The sequence below is a fragment of the Ranitomeya imitator genome, chromosome 2, assembly GCF_032444005.1.
Source record: "Ranitomeya imitator isolate aRanImi1 chromosome 2, aRanImi1.pri, whole genome shotgun sequence".
Taxonomy (NCBI): Eukaryota; Metazoa; Chordata; class Amphibia; order Anura; family Dendrobatidae; genus Ranitomeya; species Ranitomeya imitator.
Genome location: NC_091283.1, coordinates 387,011,289 through 387,026,291, shown reverse-complemented (window position 1 = coordinate 387,026,291; position 15,003 = coordinate 387,011,289). Strand labels below are relative to the sequence as shown.

Genomic DNA, 15,003 nt, shown 5'->3' with positions numbered 1-15,003 from the left:
AGGATGTAAACACATGGGGCAGAATGGAGACAAGGGGCAGAATGGAGACACAGGGGCAGGATGGGAGACATGGGGGCAGGATGGGAGACAAGGGGCAGGATGTAATCATGTGGTGCAGAATGGAGACATGGGGCAGAATAGAGACATGGTGCAGAATGGGACATGGGGAAGAATGGAGACAAGGCAGAATGGAGACACGGGGCAGGATGGAGACAGATTTGGCAGGATCATGGGGCAGGATGGAGACAGATTGGGCAGGATGGAGACAGATGGGGCAGGATCATGGTGCAGGATGGAGACACAAGGTGCAGGATCATGGGGTAAGATGGATACAATGGAGACAGATAGGGCAGGATCATGGGACAGATGGGGCAGGATGGAGACAGATGGGGAGATCATATGAGGGCAGAATGGATACTCATGAGGGCAGGATGGGAGAAACAAGGGGCCAAGATGCGGAATATTATTACCATAGGGGCTAATTGATGGATATTATTACTGCAGTAATGTATTTATTTTTTGAGGTTACTGTTTTAAATGGGGGTCGGTCCTGTTGCTGTGCAGGGCGACACTATGTCACTTTTTTTCTTTATCTGGTGTAGTGTAGAAGTTGGGAAAAAATTAAGTAATGTGTTCTGCAAGCAGAGCTCTAGATAACTGTGTTATTTCTTGCAGAGATGAGCCCTGGCTGAAAGAAGTGATGGCGGTCTGTGCTGGATGAAGATGAAAAGCGAAGATGGACTTCACCTAGAGACACCACTGGTGAGTCAGTGTGTTACCTGTATACTGACACTATATGCTATATACAGAGGTCCTTTGTACAATGTCACCAGTGAACAGTGTATTACCTTTACACTGACACTACATATAGAGCTCCTGTGTATATCACTGGTGATCACTGTGTTACCTGTACACTGACACTATACACAGAGCTCCTATGCATAATGTCACTGGTGATCACTGTATTACCTGTAAACTGACACTATATACAGAGCTCCAGTGTATAATGTCACTGATGATCCCTGTACTACCTGTACACTATATACAGTACTCCTGTGTATAAGGTCACTGGTGATCCCCGTTACCTGTACACTGACACTATACAGAGCTCCTGTGTATAATGTCACCAGTAATCACTGTATTACCTGTAAACTGACACTATATACAGAGCTCCAATGTATAATGTCACTGATGATCCCTGTATTACCTGTACACTATATACATTGCTCCTGTGTATAAGGTCACTGGTGATCCCCATTACCTGTACACTGACACTATACAGAGCTCCTGTGTATAATGTCACCAGTGATCACTGTATTATCTGCACACTGACACTATATACAGAGCCCCTGTGTATAATGTCACTGGTGATCACTGTATTACCTATACACAGACACTGCATACTAAGTACAGATCTTGTGTATAATGGCACTTATCGTAATAGTATTGTTTTGATGCTGATATTGGGGCAGAGATGCTGGACACTGGGGGCAGAGATGCTGGACACACTGGGGGCAGGATGCTGGCCACACTGGGGGGGGCAGGATGCTGGACACATTGGGGGGGGCAGGATGCTGGACACTGGGGGCAGAGATGCTGGACACTGGGGAAGAGATGCTGGATATTGGGGGCAGAGATGCTGGACACACTGAGGGCAGGACTGGAGACAGATGGGGCAGGAATGGAGACATGGGCAGAATGAAAGACATGGGGCAGGATTGGAGATAGATCGTGCAGGATCATGGGGAAGGATGGATACGTTGGAGACTGAAGGGGCAGGATGGGGAGATCATATGGGGCAGGATGGGGAGATCATATGGGGCAGAATGGGTACTCATGAGGGCAGGATGGGAGAACATATGGCTGAAGCCAGGAATGAGATACATGGGGCTAGGATGGGGGCTATTATTATTACCATAGGGGCTAATTAAGGGATATTATAATAATAGAAGTTGGGGAAAATTAAGTAATGTGTTCTGCAAGCGGAGCTTGATAACTGTTATTTCCTGCAGAGATGAGCCCTGGCTGGATGAAGTGATGGCGGTCTGTGCTGGATGAAAGACTTCACCTAGAGACGTCACTGGTGAGTCAGTGTTACCTATACACTGACACTATACACTGTATACTATATAAAGAGGTCCTGTGTATGTCACCGGTGATCGCTGTATTACCTGTACACAGACACTGCATACTATGTACAGATCTTGTGTATAATGGCACTTATGGTGATAGTATTGTTTTTTTTTAATGATCAATATAGTAGTATTCAGTCACTATGTGGTGGGAATGTTGTCCGACCATGGTGTGGCTGTATTTGTTCCTTATATGTGCTATTATTTGGTCCCTATGTGGGGTTAATATGTGGTCTGGTCATGGTGTGGTGGTATTGGTCCCTTGTATGTGCTGTTATTCAGTCACTGTGTGGTTGTAATATGTGGTCTGGTCATGTTGTGTTGGTACTTGTTCTTTGTATGTGGTTTTATTGGTCTCCATGTGGTGGTAATATGTGGTCTGTACATGGCACAGTGGTATTTGTTCCTTGTATGTGATATTATTCGGTCACTGTGGTGGTAATATGTGGTCTGGACATGGTGAGGCGGTATTTGTTTCTTGTATGTGGTATTATAGGTCACTATGTGGTGGTAATATGGTGTCTGGTCATTGTGAGGTGGTATGTAATTTTGAAAATTAAAAAAAATAAATAAAAATACACCTAAATTGTTTTGCATATTTTAACAAATGTTTAATGTTAGAGTAGATTAGGGCCCAGCCAAACGTCTATCTTGTTGTGGTGGCAGATTAAAAAAAAACTTTTGGCCAAAACAAGAGCTGCAGGCTATATGTGTGATCTGGTGATGGGAACTGTTATGTGTGACTGGTGAGAAGTGGAGTTTTTCCAAGAGAGAGCAATGGGACTGTGGACAGTTCGATAGGTGGAGACGGGACTGGGGTGGAGCCTGAGTAGAGTCTCAAGGGGGCCCAAAAAATTTTGCCAGTATGGGGCCCCAAAATTCCTAGTGGCAGCCCTGCATCATCCACACAGGCTCCCCAGCATCGTGCTCCTGCACACTTATCTGCCCTGTTGAGGGCAAAGCAAAGTACTGCAGTGCCCAGGCCCCGGGAAAGGTCAGAGGCCCAGCACCTGCACACTGCAGGAATTTGCTCTGCCTTCAACAAGGCAGATAAGTACACCAGCGCATGAGCGTGATGCTCACGAGCCTGTGAAACAAGCAGGAGGGCAGCATTGCAAGAAGATGAGAGGCGCCGGACCAGGACCTGCAAAACCCATCGGACCGAACCGCCTTAGGTGAGTATAATAAGTTATTTTTCTTCTCTTATATACAGCATTATAGAATGCTGTAGATAAGCCTGAAAGGTGATGGCTATATCTCGTATCAGCCAAACCTGGTGACAGGTTCTCTTAAATTATAACTTCTTCATCTATTCTGTATTTTTCTATAACTACTTTATGAACACAACTTATTAAACCACTCTATTTTATATAAGAATTATTGTGAAATCCTCCTGATGTATCAGATGGCGAATAAAAAATATTAAAAGAAATGTTAAGACCATCTTCTAAAAATATATATGTAATGCACATTTTTATTTTTAACGGCCTTTGGCTTAATCTGGAACCATGGCGACTTCATGGATGAACGATTTGTAGGAAGATTGAGCTTATGCAAGTCTAGATAGGTCTACCAGGGTCTTCTACACCATTATGTTGATAGTATCAAGCCATCGGGTTGCTGGTCTTCCTCTTGGCCTTTTTCCTTTTATTCTTCCGACCAGGATGTCCTTTCTCATGATGTCCTTGATCTATTAGTATGATATCTCCAAAGTAGGCTAGTTGTAGATCAGTGATTCTTGCTTTAAGTGACATGTCTGGCTTGATTTGTATTGCATATATTTAACAAAACTATCACGACTCTGTTGGCTGTGCTCGTTCGCTGTCAAACCCCTCTCCATGAAGCTCAGCTTACCATTCAAAATGGTGGTGCTGGTCACGACTGGTGTACACACAGCAAAAATCGAATTTGGACAAAATTATTTGATGAATCAGCCATATGTGTAATGTGTCGTGAATAGCATTAATCAATTGAATTGCACTTTTATTAATAGTAAATAGAAATCCAGAAGTTTGCATACCTTTGTCCAGCAGCCTCTTCATCAAGATTACTATGGCCATTCCAATGTAAGTATAATGACCTAAATAAAAAAGAAGGTACCAAAACAACTCCAATCCTGGAAATACGTTATTATACTTAATTAGTATTAAAGAGAACATTTCACCAAATTCTTCTTGTTGAATTGGATACACAATGTAATAGTTGCTGCAGAGCGGAATAAAATGTTTTTGGACTTTTTCATTTCACATCTCTGTTGCAAAGATATTAGCAATCAAAGTATTTGGCATCTAATGAGTTAACGTTTGTTAAGTTTTAGTGTATGTTATTAGGTATTTTTCACTGGGGGCGTGTACTTCTTCTGCTTGTATGATGTTGACCAAAGGGCTGCTGAGTTTACCTGTGCCACATTACAAACTCTTCTAGCTCTCCCCTCCTAGCAATGTCTGTTGTGCTGCACCTTCCCCATCACTGCCTGTCCAGAGGAGAGTCACACATATGTCTGCTGTGCTCACAGTGTCTTGTAGTCGTTCTGCAGTGAGAGCAGAGCTGGCTGTCATTACATGTAAGGAGCTTGTTGAATGCTCACTGCAAAGAGATTTCAAGTTGCCCTGAGCACAACAGATATAAGTGTGACTCATCTCTGAACAGACAATGTGGGGAAGGGGAAGTACAGCAGAGGTTACCATGCTAATAGAGGAAAGCTTACACAACCTACAAGAAACAAAATGAGCAAAACCCTGCACGGTGCTGAGGTGGGATGGCTTTTATGCTATTTTTTTTTTAATCAAAAACTAAGAGGGAAGTGCACGCTATCTGTATAAGAAAAGTAAATTGTATGGGGGATGCCACCCTGCACTGCTATAATAGAGAGCGTGCAGTGTCTGGGACTTACCAGCCTGATGAATGGAGGGAGCACGCAGTGTCCACTGCAAGTGCAGGCTGGGGAACGGAGCACCAGGGACCTCCTTATATAGTGGGGAAGAGGAATGGTGTGTGCATAGTGTTGCCGGAGAAGTGAGGCTGGAGGGGGCGGGGTGTGGTGACATAAGTGTCACATGACCGCAGGGGGCGGTGTACAATACGTTCCACTGTGAGGAGAAAGAGGTGGAAGTGCTTTCCAAGGCAGTGGATTAGCTGGTGCAGAGGAATAATACGGTGGTCCCAGAGTATCACAGAAGGGTAGATTCAAAGCGGCCGATTCTGTAAAGGAGAGGGAGAGGATTAGCAAGAGAACAACCAACACTATAAATTATGGAGGTCCCTGGTGCTTCATATTTACTGGGTGGGTAAGTCCTGTGTACCATATACCTTCACCATCTAGTGGCTCACTAGCGCCATCTATGTCATATCATACCTATCCCTCCTGCAGATAGTGTCACCTGTGACACACTACCCTGCATCAGCAAATTGCTTCTACAACCTGGGATCTATATAGCTTCAGGCTTTCCTCTGGTATGTACCATACTCCTATATTATCTAGTAGCTCACTGGCACAATTTATATCATACCTATTTCCCCTGCAGATAGCGCCACCTGGGACATACTCCCCTGCGTCTATGTACTGCTTCTACAACCTGAATTCTATATAGCTTCAGGCTTCCGGTATGTAACTATTTTACATGGCACCATAAGCCCTATAGTATTACGTATGGTCCATATAGGCACGTACAGGGTTATCTCTACATGCACTTTATTTTTCCCTTCAGATGCATCTTAGTTCTAACTTGTGGGGCTCCTCCAACATACTAGTAATCTAGGTAGGTTTACCTTTTCACCCATACCTCACGGTAAAGTGTGTCTCTCATCATCACCTTTTTCATACCTCCATCCCCTAGTTCCTTCTTCTTTCTTGGCGCTTCACCATACCTTCACGTACACGTTCAATTTTTTCCAGCATGAATATCTCGGAAATCTTGTTTGATGGTCCCCTAATGGGGTTATTACTCATTTCTGTATCATGACTTTTGTGTTGTATATACTTTTGTTTATTTTGATTGTGTTTTGTTTATGTTTATTTTCTGTATTTTGTTCCTTTATGCTTTGGATATCACTCTCTTTGTATATTTTCCTTTAGCACACTGATGAAGGTCCAGTTACGACCGAAACGTTTGTGTTTACTGTATGTATAATAAACCCCCTATTTTGCATCACAACACGTCCGGAGTGTGCCAGTCACTGGTTATTTACACATTGAGGCTTGGGAACCTATGACCGTGCACCTCCTCCCTTCGGCTGTGCTGAACATTTTCTATATTACCAGTATTACCCTTATGATCAGCACGCCTTTCTTGTCATGTCATCCCTAACTTTCTCCTATAACCCCGAGGAGACATCGAACATCATTGCCTTGTCCAAAATCCCAAGTGATTTTCTTAAAATCCCCCCTTGTGAAACACGGGGTAGGGACTGGGAGCGTGAACTCCGACGCTGCACTAATTTAGAACTGCACGGGGCCACTCTGACCGAATACCTTAAAGCACAGAGAATTCCCCGGGGCCTGCGGGTTTCACTTCGTCCCACTTTATTCAGCAATTCCCCAGAGTTTTGCACTAAGTTCGAACATATCTTGAATAAATGCTCTTTTGATCTCATGCTTTTAACGCTAGAGCACCTGCACAAAGAAATCTCCTCCACGCAGGAACAGATTAAGAACATTGAAAGCCAACTGTCTTCAACTATATCCGTGGACGACTTTGACGCTCTTAAAAAGAAGATTGATACCAACATCAGCCAGCATCGCCGCGACATCGAACTCAAAAAAAGGTCCAAATTCCAGAGGGATCTCGAGGATTACGAGTCCAACCGGGTCTACCAATGGCAGGACAAGTCCTCAACCAGAAAGCCCTTCAGACAGGATGGTCATCACTCATCAGTGGACTACACAACTTCCGACTCGGACCCAGAGAGATCCGCCAGACATCCATACCCAGCTCGTTTTTTAGGCCGACAGAGAAGACAAGGGAAAAGAAGAGGACTAGACGGGGGCTCAACAGGTCCCAGAAACATGGACTTCGCCCGGGTCACCAGATCTCAGGTACACAACCATTAGTTGTCAATATCTCCTCAAAATCTTTAGGGATAGCTGAACACAGTGCTCTACAGAAAGGGCTTTCTTTTTGTCCCAGTTATAGACACAATACGTTCCAGATGGAGATGGACTTACAAAAATTCTACAGGTCCCTAAGATTGAGGGTACACTTCACAGAGATTAACCCGGCTGCACCCCCCATTGCACAAACTCCCCCTATAGGTATTACTGCGGCCAGTCTTGGCCTTAGGGAGAGGAGCACATATCAACCTCCTAAGGGCTCACATCCCCTAGAAACCTTTATTCAATTTATAGACCATTCCTTCCAACAACTTCACACAGAGACAGACAGAGGCAGAATTCACTATCCTCCTAACCTCTCGGCATCAGAGAGACAGGCCCTAAAGTCCCTACAACAGGATAGGGACCTAATCATAAAACCAGCCGATAAGGGTGGGGCCATAGTGGTTATGGACAGAACTCAATATAGGAATGAAGTACTACGCCAACTTGGTGATACTTCTACTTATAAAAAACTCCCCCATAACCCTATCGCTGGTATTCAGAACACCATTAAAACCACACTTGAGGATTTCTGTATACGGGGTATACTCGATGGCAAAACGCGTGAATTCCTCACTAAAAAACACCCGATCACACCTGTGATATATATCCTTCCAAAAATCCACAAAGATCTTCAGAATCCACCAGGCAGACCAATTGTGGCTTCCACGGACTCCGTGTTAGCTCCTATTTCTATTTATTTAGAAAAAATCTTAACACCTCTGATTAGAAACACTCGCTCTTTTCTACTGGATACTGGAGCCTTCCTCCAAATTATCAAGGATATCACCCCCGTCCCTCCAGATACCATCCTGGTCTCTTTTGATGTAAAGGACCTATACACGTCAATACCACACTCAAACGGCATCCAATCCACCCGCTGGCTACTCTCCAATAATAACATGAGCCCTGATTTAATAGATTTTTGTTGCGAACTCCTATCAATCATTCTAAATAACAACTTTTTTCTTTTTGAGGATACCTATTATCTTCAAATCAAGGGCTCGGCCATGGGCTCAAACGTGGCACCTCCTTATGCCAATGCCTATATGGCCCACTATGAGGACACGTCAATATACACCCATGAGCTCTTCCACAACCATGTCTTGACGTGGAAACGATATATTGATGATGTTTTTTGCATCTGGAGGGGTGATGTCGATGCTCTACAGGCCTTTTTTCAATTTTTAAAAACTACGTGGCCGGGTCTTGATTTTACTGTTACACACGATCTCTACCAGATTAGTTTCCTTGACACATTGGTCAAGAAGGATATCAACGGTAATTTGACCACTGATCTCTACTCCAAACCTACGGACCGCAACAGCTTGTTGCATTTCAATAGCTTCCACCCGCTAAACATGAAAAAGTCCATCCCAAAATCCCAACTCAGCAGGGTAACTAGAATAGTTTCTGATCCCGACCTGAAAGACCATCGAATATCTGAAATGAAATCTAAATTTTGTGAGAGGGGCTACCCGCCTAGGATTCTAGAGTCCTCTACTACAGACCTTGCACGTAGAGATAAAATTCCTGCCACATCACGTATCCCATTTGTTCACCAATATCACCCTGCTGCTTACAGACTACATAAATCTATCCGCCAACATTGGCATATCCTCCATACAGCATACCCATCAGTCAGGGAATTTCAGCAACCCTTCCTACCGTGTTTCAAAAGGCCCCGTAACATCAAAGACTGTTTAGTCCGTGCCGATATAGGCCCTACGCAACCCCAGATCACTCAAAGGTTTTTAAGTAACCCCAAAACAGGAACCTTCCCCTGTCTCAGTTGCAACCAGTGCAATAACGTCCTTAAGGGCAATATCATCCACCATCCACACACAGGCAAGAGATACCCCATTGACGGTTTTTTCACCTGTAACACCAATTTCGCGGTATATCTCATCAAATGCCCCTGCGGTCTTCTGTATATTGGGGAGACCACCCAATCAGTTAAATCTAGGATATCCAAACATAAATCGACAATAAGGTGCAAGAATCTCCTACTTCCTATACCATCACATTTCATTGAAAAAGGCCACAATGTATCCCAGCTCAAATTTCAGATAATAGAGCAAATCACACCACCTCGCCGGGGTGGAGACCGCGTTTCTATTCTCAAACGGAGGGAGGCTTATTGGATACACGAGCTGAACACATTGCACCCCAGGGGACTCAACAGGGACTACGAGCTATCATCATTTATTTAAAGTCCCTGTCATAATGACAATTTTACATTATATCCACGGGTCCTGCTATGCTACATCGCCTCCTAATGATGTAATTGTATGTGTCAATTTTATTTTTACATTATTTTTACATGACCATTTATCATTTTTTCAGCACGAAACCTCCCTGACTCAATGTTTCATTGCTGTCCTTTATGTGATGCCTAAACAGCCAGGTGTTCTTTATATATTACGTTAATGTACAGCTGGGCACATCTGCTCACTTATCTGTTGTTTAATCAGCAACCATGTGCTACCCTCTCCTCCAATTACGTTTAATGCGGTTTTCAATGGGTAGATGTACACTTATTTTACCGGCACTAGCGCACTTAGTATATAAAAGATCTTTATGTATTCATAATTTATAGTGTTGGTTGTTCTCTTGCTAATCCTCTCCCTCTCCTTTACAGAATCGGCCGCTTTGAATCTACCCTTCTGTGATACTCTGGGACCACCGTATTATTCCTCTGCACCAGCTAATCCACTGCCTTGGAAAGCACTTCCACCTCTTTCTCCTCACAGTGGAACGTATTGTACACCGCCCCCTGCGGTCATGTGACACTTATGTCACCACACCCCGCCCCCTCCAGCCTCACTTCTCCGGCAACACTATGCACACACCATTCCTCTTCCCCACTATATAAGGAGGTCCCTGGTGCTCCGTTCCCCAGCCTGCACTTGCAGTGGACACTGCGTGCTCCTTCCATTCATCAGGCTGGTAAGTCCCAGACACTGCACGCTCTCTATTATAGCAGTGCAGGGTGGCATCCCTCATACAATTTACTTTTCTTATACAGATAGCGTGCACTTCCCTCTTAGCCCTTAACAGCGGTGACACCGCGTGGCTTCATATTTACTGGGTGGGTAAGTCCTGTGTACCATATACCTTCACCATCTAGTGGCTCACTAGCGCCATCTATGTCATATCATACCTATCCCTCCTGCAGATAGTGTCACCTGTGACACACTACCCTGCATCAGCAAATTGCTTCTACAACCTGGGATCTATATAGCTTCAGGCTTTCCTCTGGTATGTACCATACTCCTATATTATCTAGTAGCTCACTGGCACAATTTATATCATACCTATTTCCCCTGCAGATAGCGCCACCTGGGACATACTCTCCTGCGTCTATGTACTGCTTCTACAACCTGAATTCTATATAGCTTCAGGCTTCCGGTATGTAACTATTTTACATGGCACCATAAGCCCTATAGTATTACGTATGGTCCATATAGGCACGTACAGGGTTATCTCTACATGCACTTTATTTTTCCCTTCAGATGCATCTTAGTTCTAACTTGTGGGGCTCCTCCAACATACTAGTAATCTAGGTAGGTTTACCTTTTCACCCATACCTCACGGTAAAGTGTGTCTCTCATCATCACCTTTTTCATACCTCCATCCCCTAGTTCCTTCTTCTTTCTTGGCGCGTCACCATACCTTCACGTACACGTTCAATTTTTTCCAGCATGAATATCTCGGAAATCTTGTTTGATGGTCCCCTAATGGGGTTATTACTCATTTCTGTGTCATGACTTTTGTGTTGTATATACTTTTGTTTATTTTGATTGTGTTTTGTTTATGTTTATTTTCTGTATTTTGTTCCTTTATGCTTTGGATATCACTCTCTTTGTATATTTTCCTTTAGCACACTGATGAAGGTCCAGTTACGACCGAAACGTTTGTGTTTACTGTATGTATAATAAACCCCCTATTTTGCATCACAACACGTCCGGAATAAGCTGTTTATGGACCATGGCTTCTGCTGTAAAATGGAACTAAAATATGTCAGGAAAATGCTACTGGAATAGAAACACTGTCACAAATGGCAGCAGTCAAGTTTTATCTTGAAAGATGACAACTTTTTGAAGAAAGTGTCAGCTAAAAACTGGCAGTAGGTTTAGGGTTTGATTTTTAGTCCATCTTCAATCCAAAAAGAGCCAAGTAGCTCATCTTTAATAATACCAGCCCATAGCAGTGCCCACCTCCATCTTACTGGCATTTTAGTCGAAATGGATGTCTGTGATCATTAATAATCCAGCCACGGGCCCATCCATTTGGTCTGTCAAGAGTCACTTATCTCATCAATCCATAAAACTATTGAAAAAAACAGTATTCAGATATTTTTTCTCATTTCACCTTCTGTGACTTGTTCAGTAGTGGTCAGGTTTCAGCCTTCTTTACCTTGGCCATGTCTCTGATCCCTGAACACCTTGTACTTCTGTGCCTATAGAGAGGCTGCAGTTCTGGAATATGACAGCACTGGAGCATAATGATTACATGGTCGCTTCAGGCTTGGTTCTTCTCAAATCTTTGGCCTTGGCAGTTAATTTATATCTTTTCATATCAACATAGTTTTTGCGACCCTATTGACTATTTACAACAAAACTTTTGTTGGTTCTGTGATCATGTCCTAATATTTTACAAATTTCAAGAGTGCTACATCCATCTGTAAAACTTTTAACAATTTTTAACTTTCACAGTTAAATTTCTTCTTTGACCCATTTTGCTAGAGGAAGACAAGCTGACAAGGAGCTAACTACCTGTCTGTTCTGCCTTACTGCAATCTCTATTGGTTCAGAGTGGTCATGGCCAGCCTATGCCACAATTGTATCAAAAACAGGTTGTGTATCAAAAACAGTATTTTTGATGTCCCTCCACAAATTCTTAAGATGGATTGAAGTTTGGGCTGGCCATTTAATAACATCAATCATATTGGTCTGGAATGAACCAGGATATTGCCCACTTGTTGGTGTGTTTGGGCGTCACTGTCCTGCTGAAACAACAATTTCAAGGGCATTTCTTCCTCAGCATAAAGCAACATGACCTCTTCCAGTGTTTTGATATATTCAAACTGGTCCACGGTGCCTTGTATACGATGAATGGGCGCAACTCCATTGTATGAGAAACATCCCTAAATCATTATGCTTGCACCTCGATGTTTTACAGTCTTCACAGTGTACTGTGGCTTGAATTCGGTGTTTATGGGTTGTTTCACAACTGTCTGTGCCTCATCTGTCCATAGAATGTTGCGCCACTTCTCTGCAGTCCAGTGAATGTGTTCTGGCAAACTGTACATTCCCTATCAGTATGTCTTTGGAATGTGGAGAAAACAGAGGAAACCCGCGCAAACACGTGGATCACATAGAATGACCTGGCAGATATTGTCCTTGGTGGGAATGGAATACATGATCCCATCGCTGCTGCAGCAACAGTGCTAACCACCAAGCTGAACTGTGATCATTGTGCAGTAAATATGATCTGGTATCATGATTGTTCATCAGTACAATTACATCAATACCAAACTGGTCTAGTTTTATATTATTGTACAGGTAAAATAAAAGTAAAAAAAATCTTGTTTATGTTGCCATTTTCTGAAGTCTGTAACTTTATTTTTCTGTTGATTGGGACGGACTCTTTTTTTTGTAGCCAAGCTGATTATTTTATTAATACCATTTTGGAATAGATAAAGTATTTGAGTGCTTCTTATTGAATTTTGTTGCCTAGTTGTGGTGAACGAAAAACTACAATTCCGGTGTTTCAACAGAACTCTGTATTAATCCATTGGTTCCAGGACAAGGGAGAGGGGATGGGCATGTGGAACGGCACAAACGGTTTGTGCACGTTAAATGCCGCTCCCAGAGTTTCACAGCAGTATTTAAGATAGCAGCAGGTAGAGGCATTCACTGATGTTGAAGGCAGCTAATGGCTGAATGACACAGCCATCTGCTGGGAATAGGGCATTACATTTGTAGGTAAAACTTTCTCCACATTCTGAACAAGTCTGTGTGACTTTTAACTAAACTTAATGTATTTGAAAAACATTTTCCATATTTTGCACAACAAATGGTTACAATTCTTATTGTATATATTTTTTAATAGGCATTTAGAATTTTTAATTGTATATCCTTTCTCCTGTAGACATGTGACTTTACTATACCTTGTATTTTCTCTTGTACAAGTTATTAATGAACAAAAAAAGAAAGAAAAATAATAGCTACTTTGCTGTGTGAGTTCTCTCATGTCTAACAAGACTTAATTTCCGATTAAAACATTTCCCACAATTTGAACAGAAAAATGGCTTCTTCCCAGTGTGAATTCTCTGATGTCTAACAAGAACTGTTTTATCTCTAAAACATTTCCCACACTCCAGACAAGAAAATGGTTTTTCCCTGTGTGAATTCTCTGGTGTTTAACAAGATCAGATTTTGTATAAAAACAATTCCCACATTCTGAACATGAAAATGGCTTCTCCCCTGTGTGAATTCTAAGATGTTTAACAAGAACAGATTTTGTAGAACAACAATTCCCACATTCTGAACATGAAAACGGCATCTCCCCTGTATGAATTCTCTGATGTTTAACAAGATCAGATTTAGTATAACAACAATTCCCACATTCTGAACATGAAAATGGCTTTTCCCCAGTGTGAATTCTATGATGTGCAACAAGATGTGATTTCTGTGTAAAACGTTTCCCACATTCTGAACATGAAAATGGCTTCTCCCCTGTGTGAATTCTCTGATGTCTAGCAAGAGCTGATTTGTATGGAAAATATTTCCCACATACTGAACATGAAATTGTCTTCTTTTTCATATGTGTTCTTTGATGTCCACCATCCCTTTTGTCATATTTATTTTGCTTATCAGCCTGTGAAGAATCAGTAGATAGGACCTGTTTCAAAGGATCAAATGATAAATCTTTAGTCTGAAGGACTGAGGGTATATCTGATATAATAGCATGTCCTTCATATATATCTGATGTGATATCATGATCATCAGTCTTAAAATCTGAAAAAAAAAAAGAAATACATTTTTTTCAAAAGCACTTCTTTGAAAATATATTAATTCAAATGTATTACTAAATATGTTATAGCATAAAAATGTCTACAGTTTGTACTGTGCACATTGCATCTTCAGAGAGAAAGAGGTCTTGATCTCTAGTTCCACCTATTGGAAGTAGCAGTGCTAAAAGTCAATATTGACTCTTCAACTAGCCTTGCTACTGAAGATAAAAGCCAAATCAGATTCTCTATTTGCAGACATGTTTCTGGGTGTTGCCCCTCCTTAGTGCAAAACAAGAGGTCTGATTTAGCTCTATGAGAAAACGGACTGGAGTCTAATGGGTAACATCTCTTCTTGTGGAGAATGAGATGCTTGACATGCCACAGTAAAGAGACTTATAAGCCATGCAATGCTCCTCTGGGAAACTAAATATGCAAATTGTTCCAACAGAGAGGAAGAGGACCTCTAGTACCACCTATTGGAAGTAGCTATTCTAAAAATCAATATCGATCCTATAACGAGCCTTGCCACATGACTTAGGATAAAGACCAAATTAAAATCTCTATCCAGTCAGAGGCCTCTCATACATCTAAATCAGATCTGCTGCTTTGCACTGAGGAGGGTAACACCTGAAACACGTTTCTGCAAATAGAGATTCAGGTTTGGCTTTTTTTTCCCCCAAGTCATGTGGCTTGGTTTTGCTTTAAAAATGATTGATACGGATATAAAAGCATGTTGCCATATGAGTTATCTCCATAGT

At 42.3% G+C, this 15,003-nt stretch overlaps 2 protein-coding genes across 12 annotated transcripts in view; one reads left to right on the top strand and one right to left on the bottom strand.

Annotated features, from left to right (window-relative positions):
- LOC138664128 (oocyte zinc finger protein XlCOF6-like) overlaps nt 1-15,003 on the bottom strand; it is a 130,250-nt gene that overhangs the window by 54,869 nt on the left and 60,378 nt on the right. The window contains exon 7 of the mRNA XM_069750564.1: nt 13,761-14,249. Coding sequence (XP_069606665.1) covers nt 13,761-14,249 — 489 coding nt within the window. The remainder of the gene's footprint in view (nt 1-13,760; nt 14,250-15,003) is intronic.
- On the top strand, nt 5,260-11,186 carry LOC138664123 (uncharacterized). Of its 11 annotated transcripts, none has more exons than XR_011318296.1 (4): nt 5,260-7,167; nt 9,866-10,485; nt 10,557-10,635; nt 10,740-11,186. XR_011318296.1 is itself a non-coding variant. In XM_069750559.1 (4 exons), exons 3-4 carry the CDS (start codon nt 6,427-6,429, stop codon nt 9,878-9,880), a joined length of 756 nt encoding a protein of 251 aa, XP_069606660.1. In that variant the 5' UTR covers nt 5,260-5,585; nt 5,657-5,735; nt 5,840-6,426; the 3' UTR covers nt 9,881-11,186. The 11 variants fall into 11 exon arrangements, 5 of the variants coding, with proteins under 5 accessions (XP_069606660.1, XP_069606657.1, XP_069606658.1 ...); XM_069750559.1 differs by having other exon boundaries at nt 5,260-5,585; nt 5,657-5,735; nt 5,840-7,167; nt 9,866-11,186; XR_011318292.1 differs by having other exon boundaries at nt 9,866-10,173; nt 10,253-11,186.

Bases quoted from the DNA above. Each gene is read 5' to 3' on its own strand.
- LOC138664123 (XM_069750556.1), top strand. From the start codon at position 6,427: ATGTCATCCCTAACTTTCTCCTATAACCCCGAGGAGACATCGAACATC.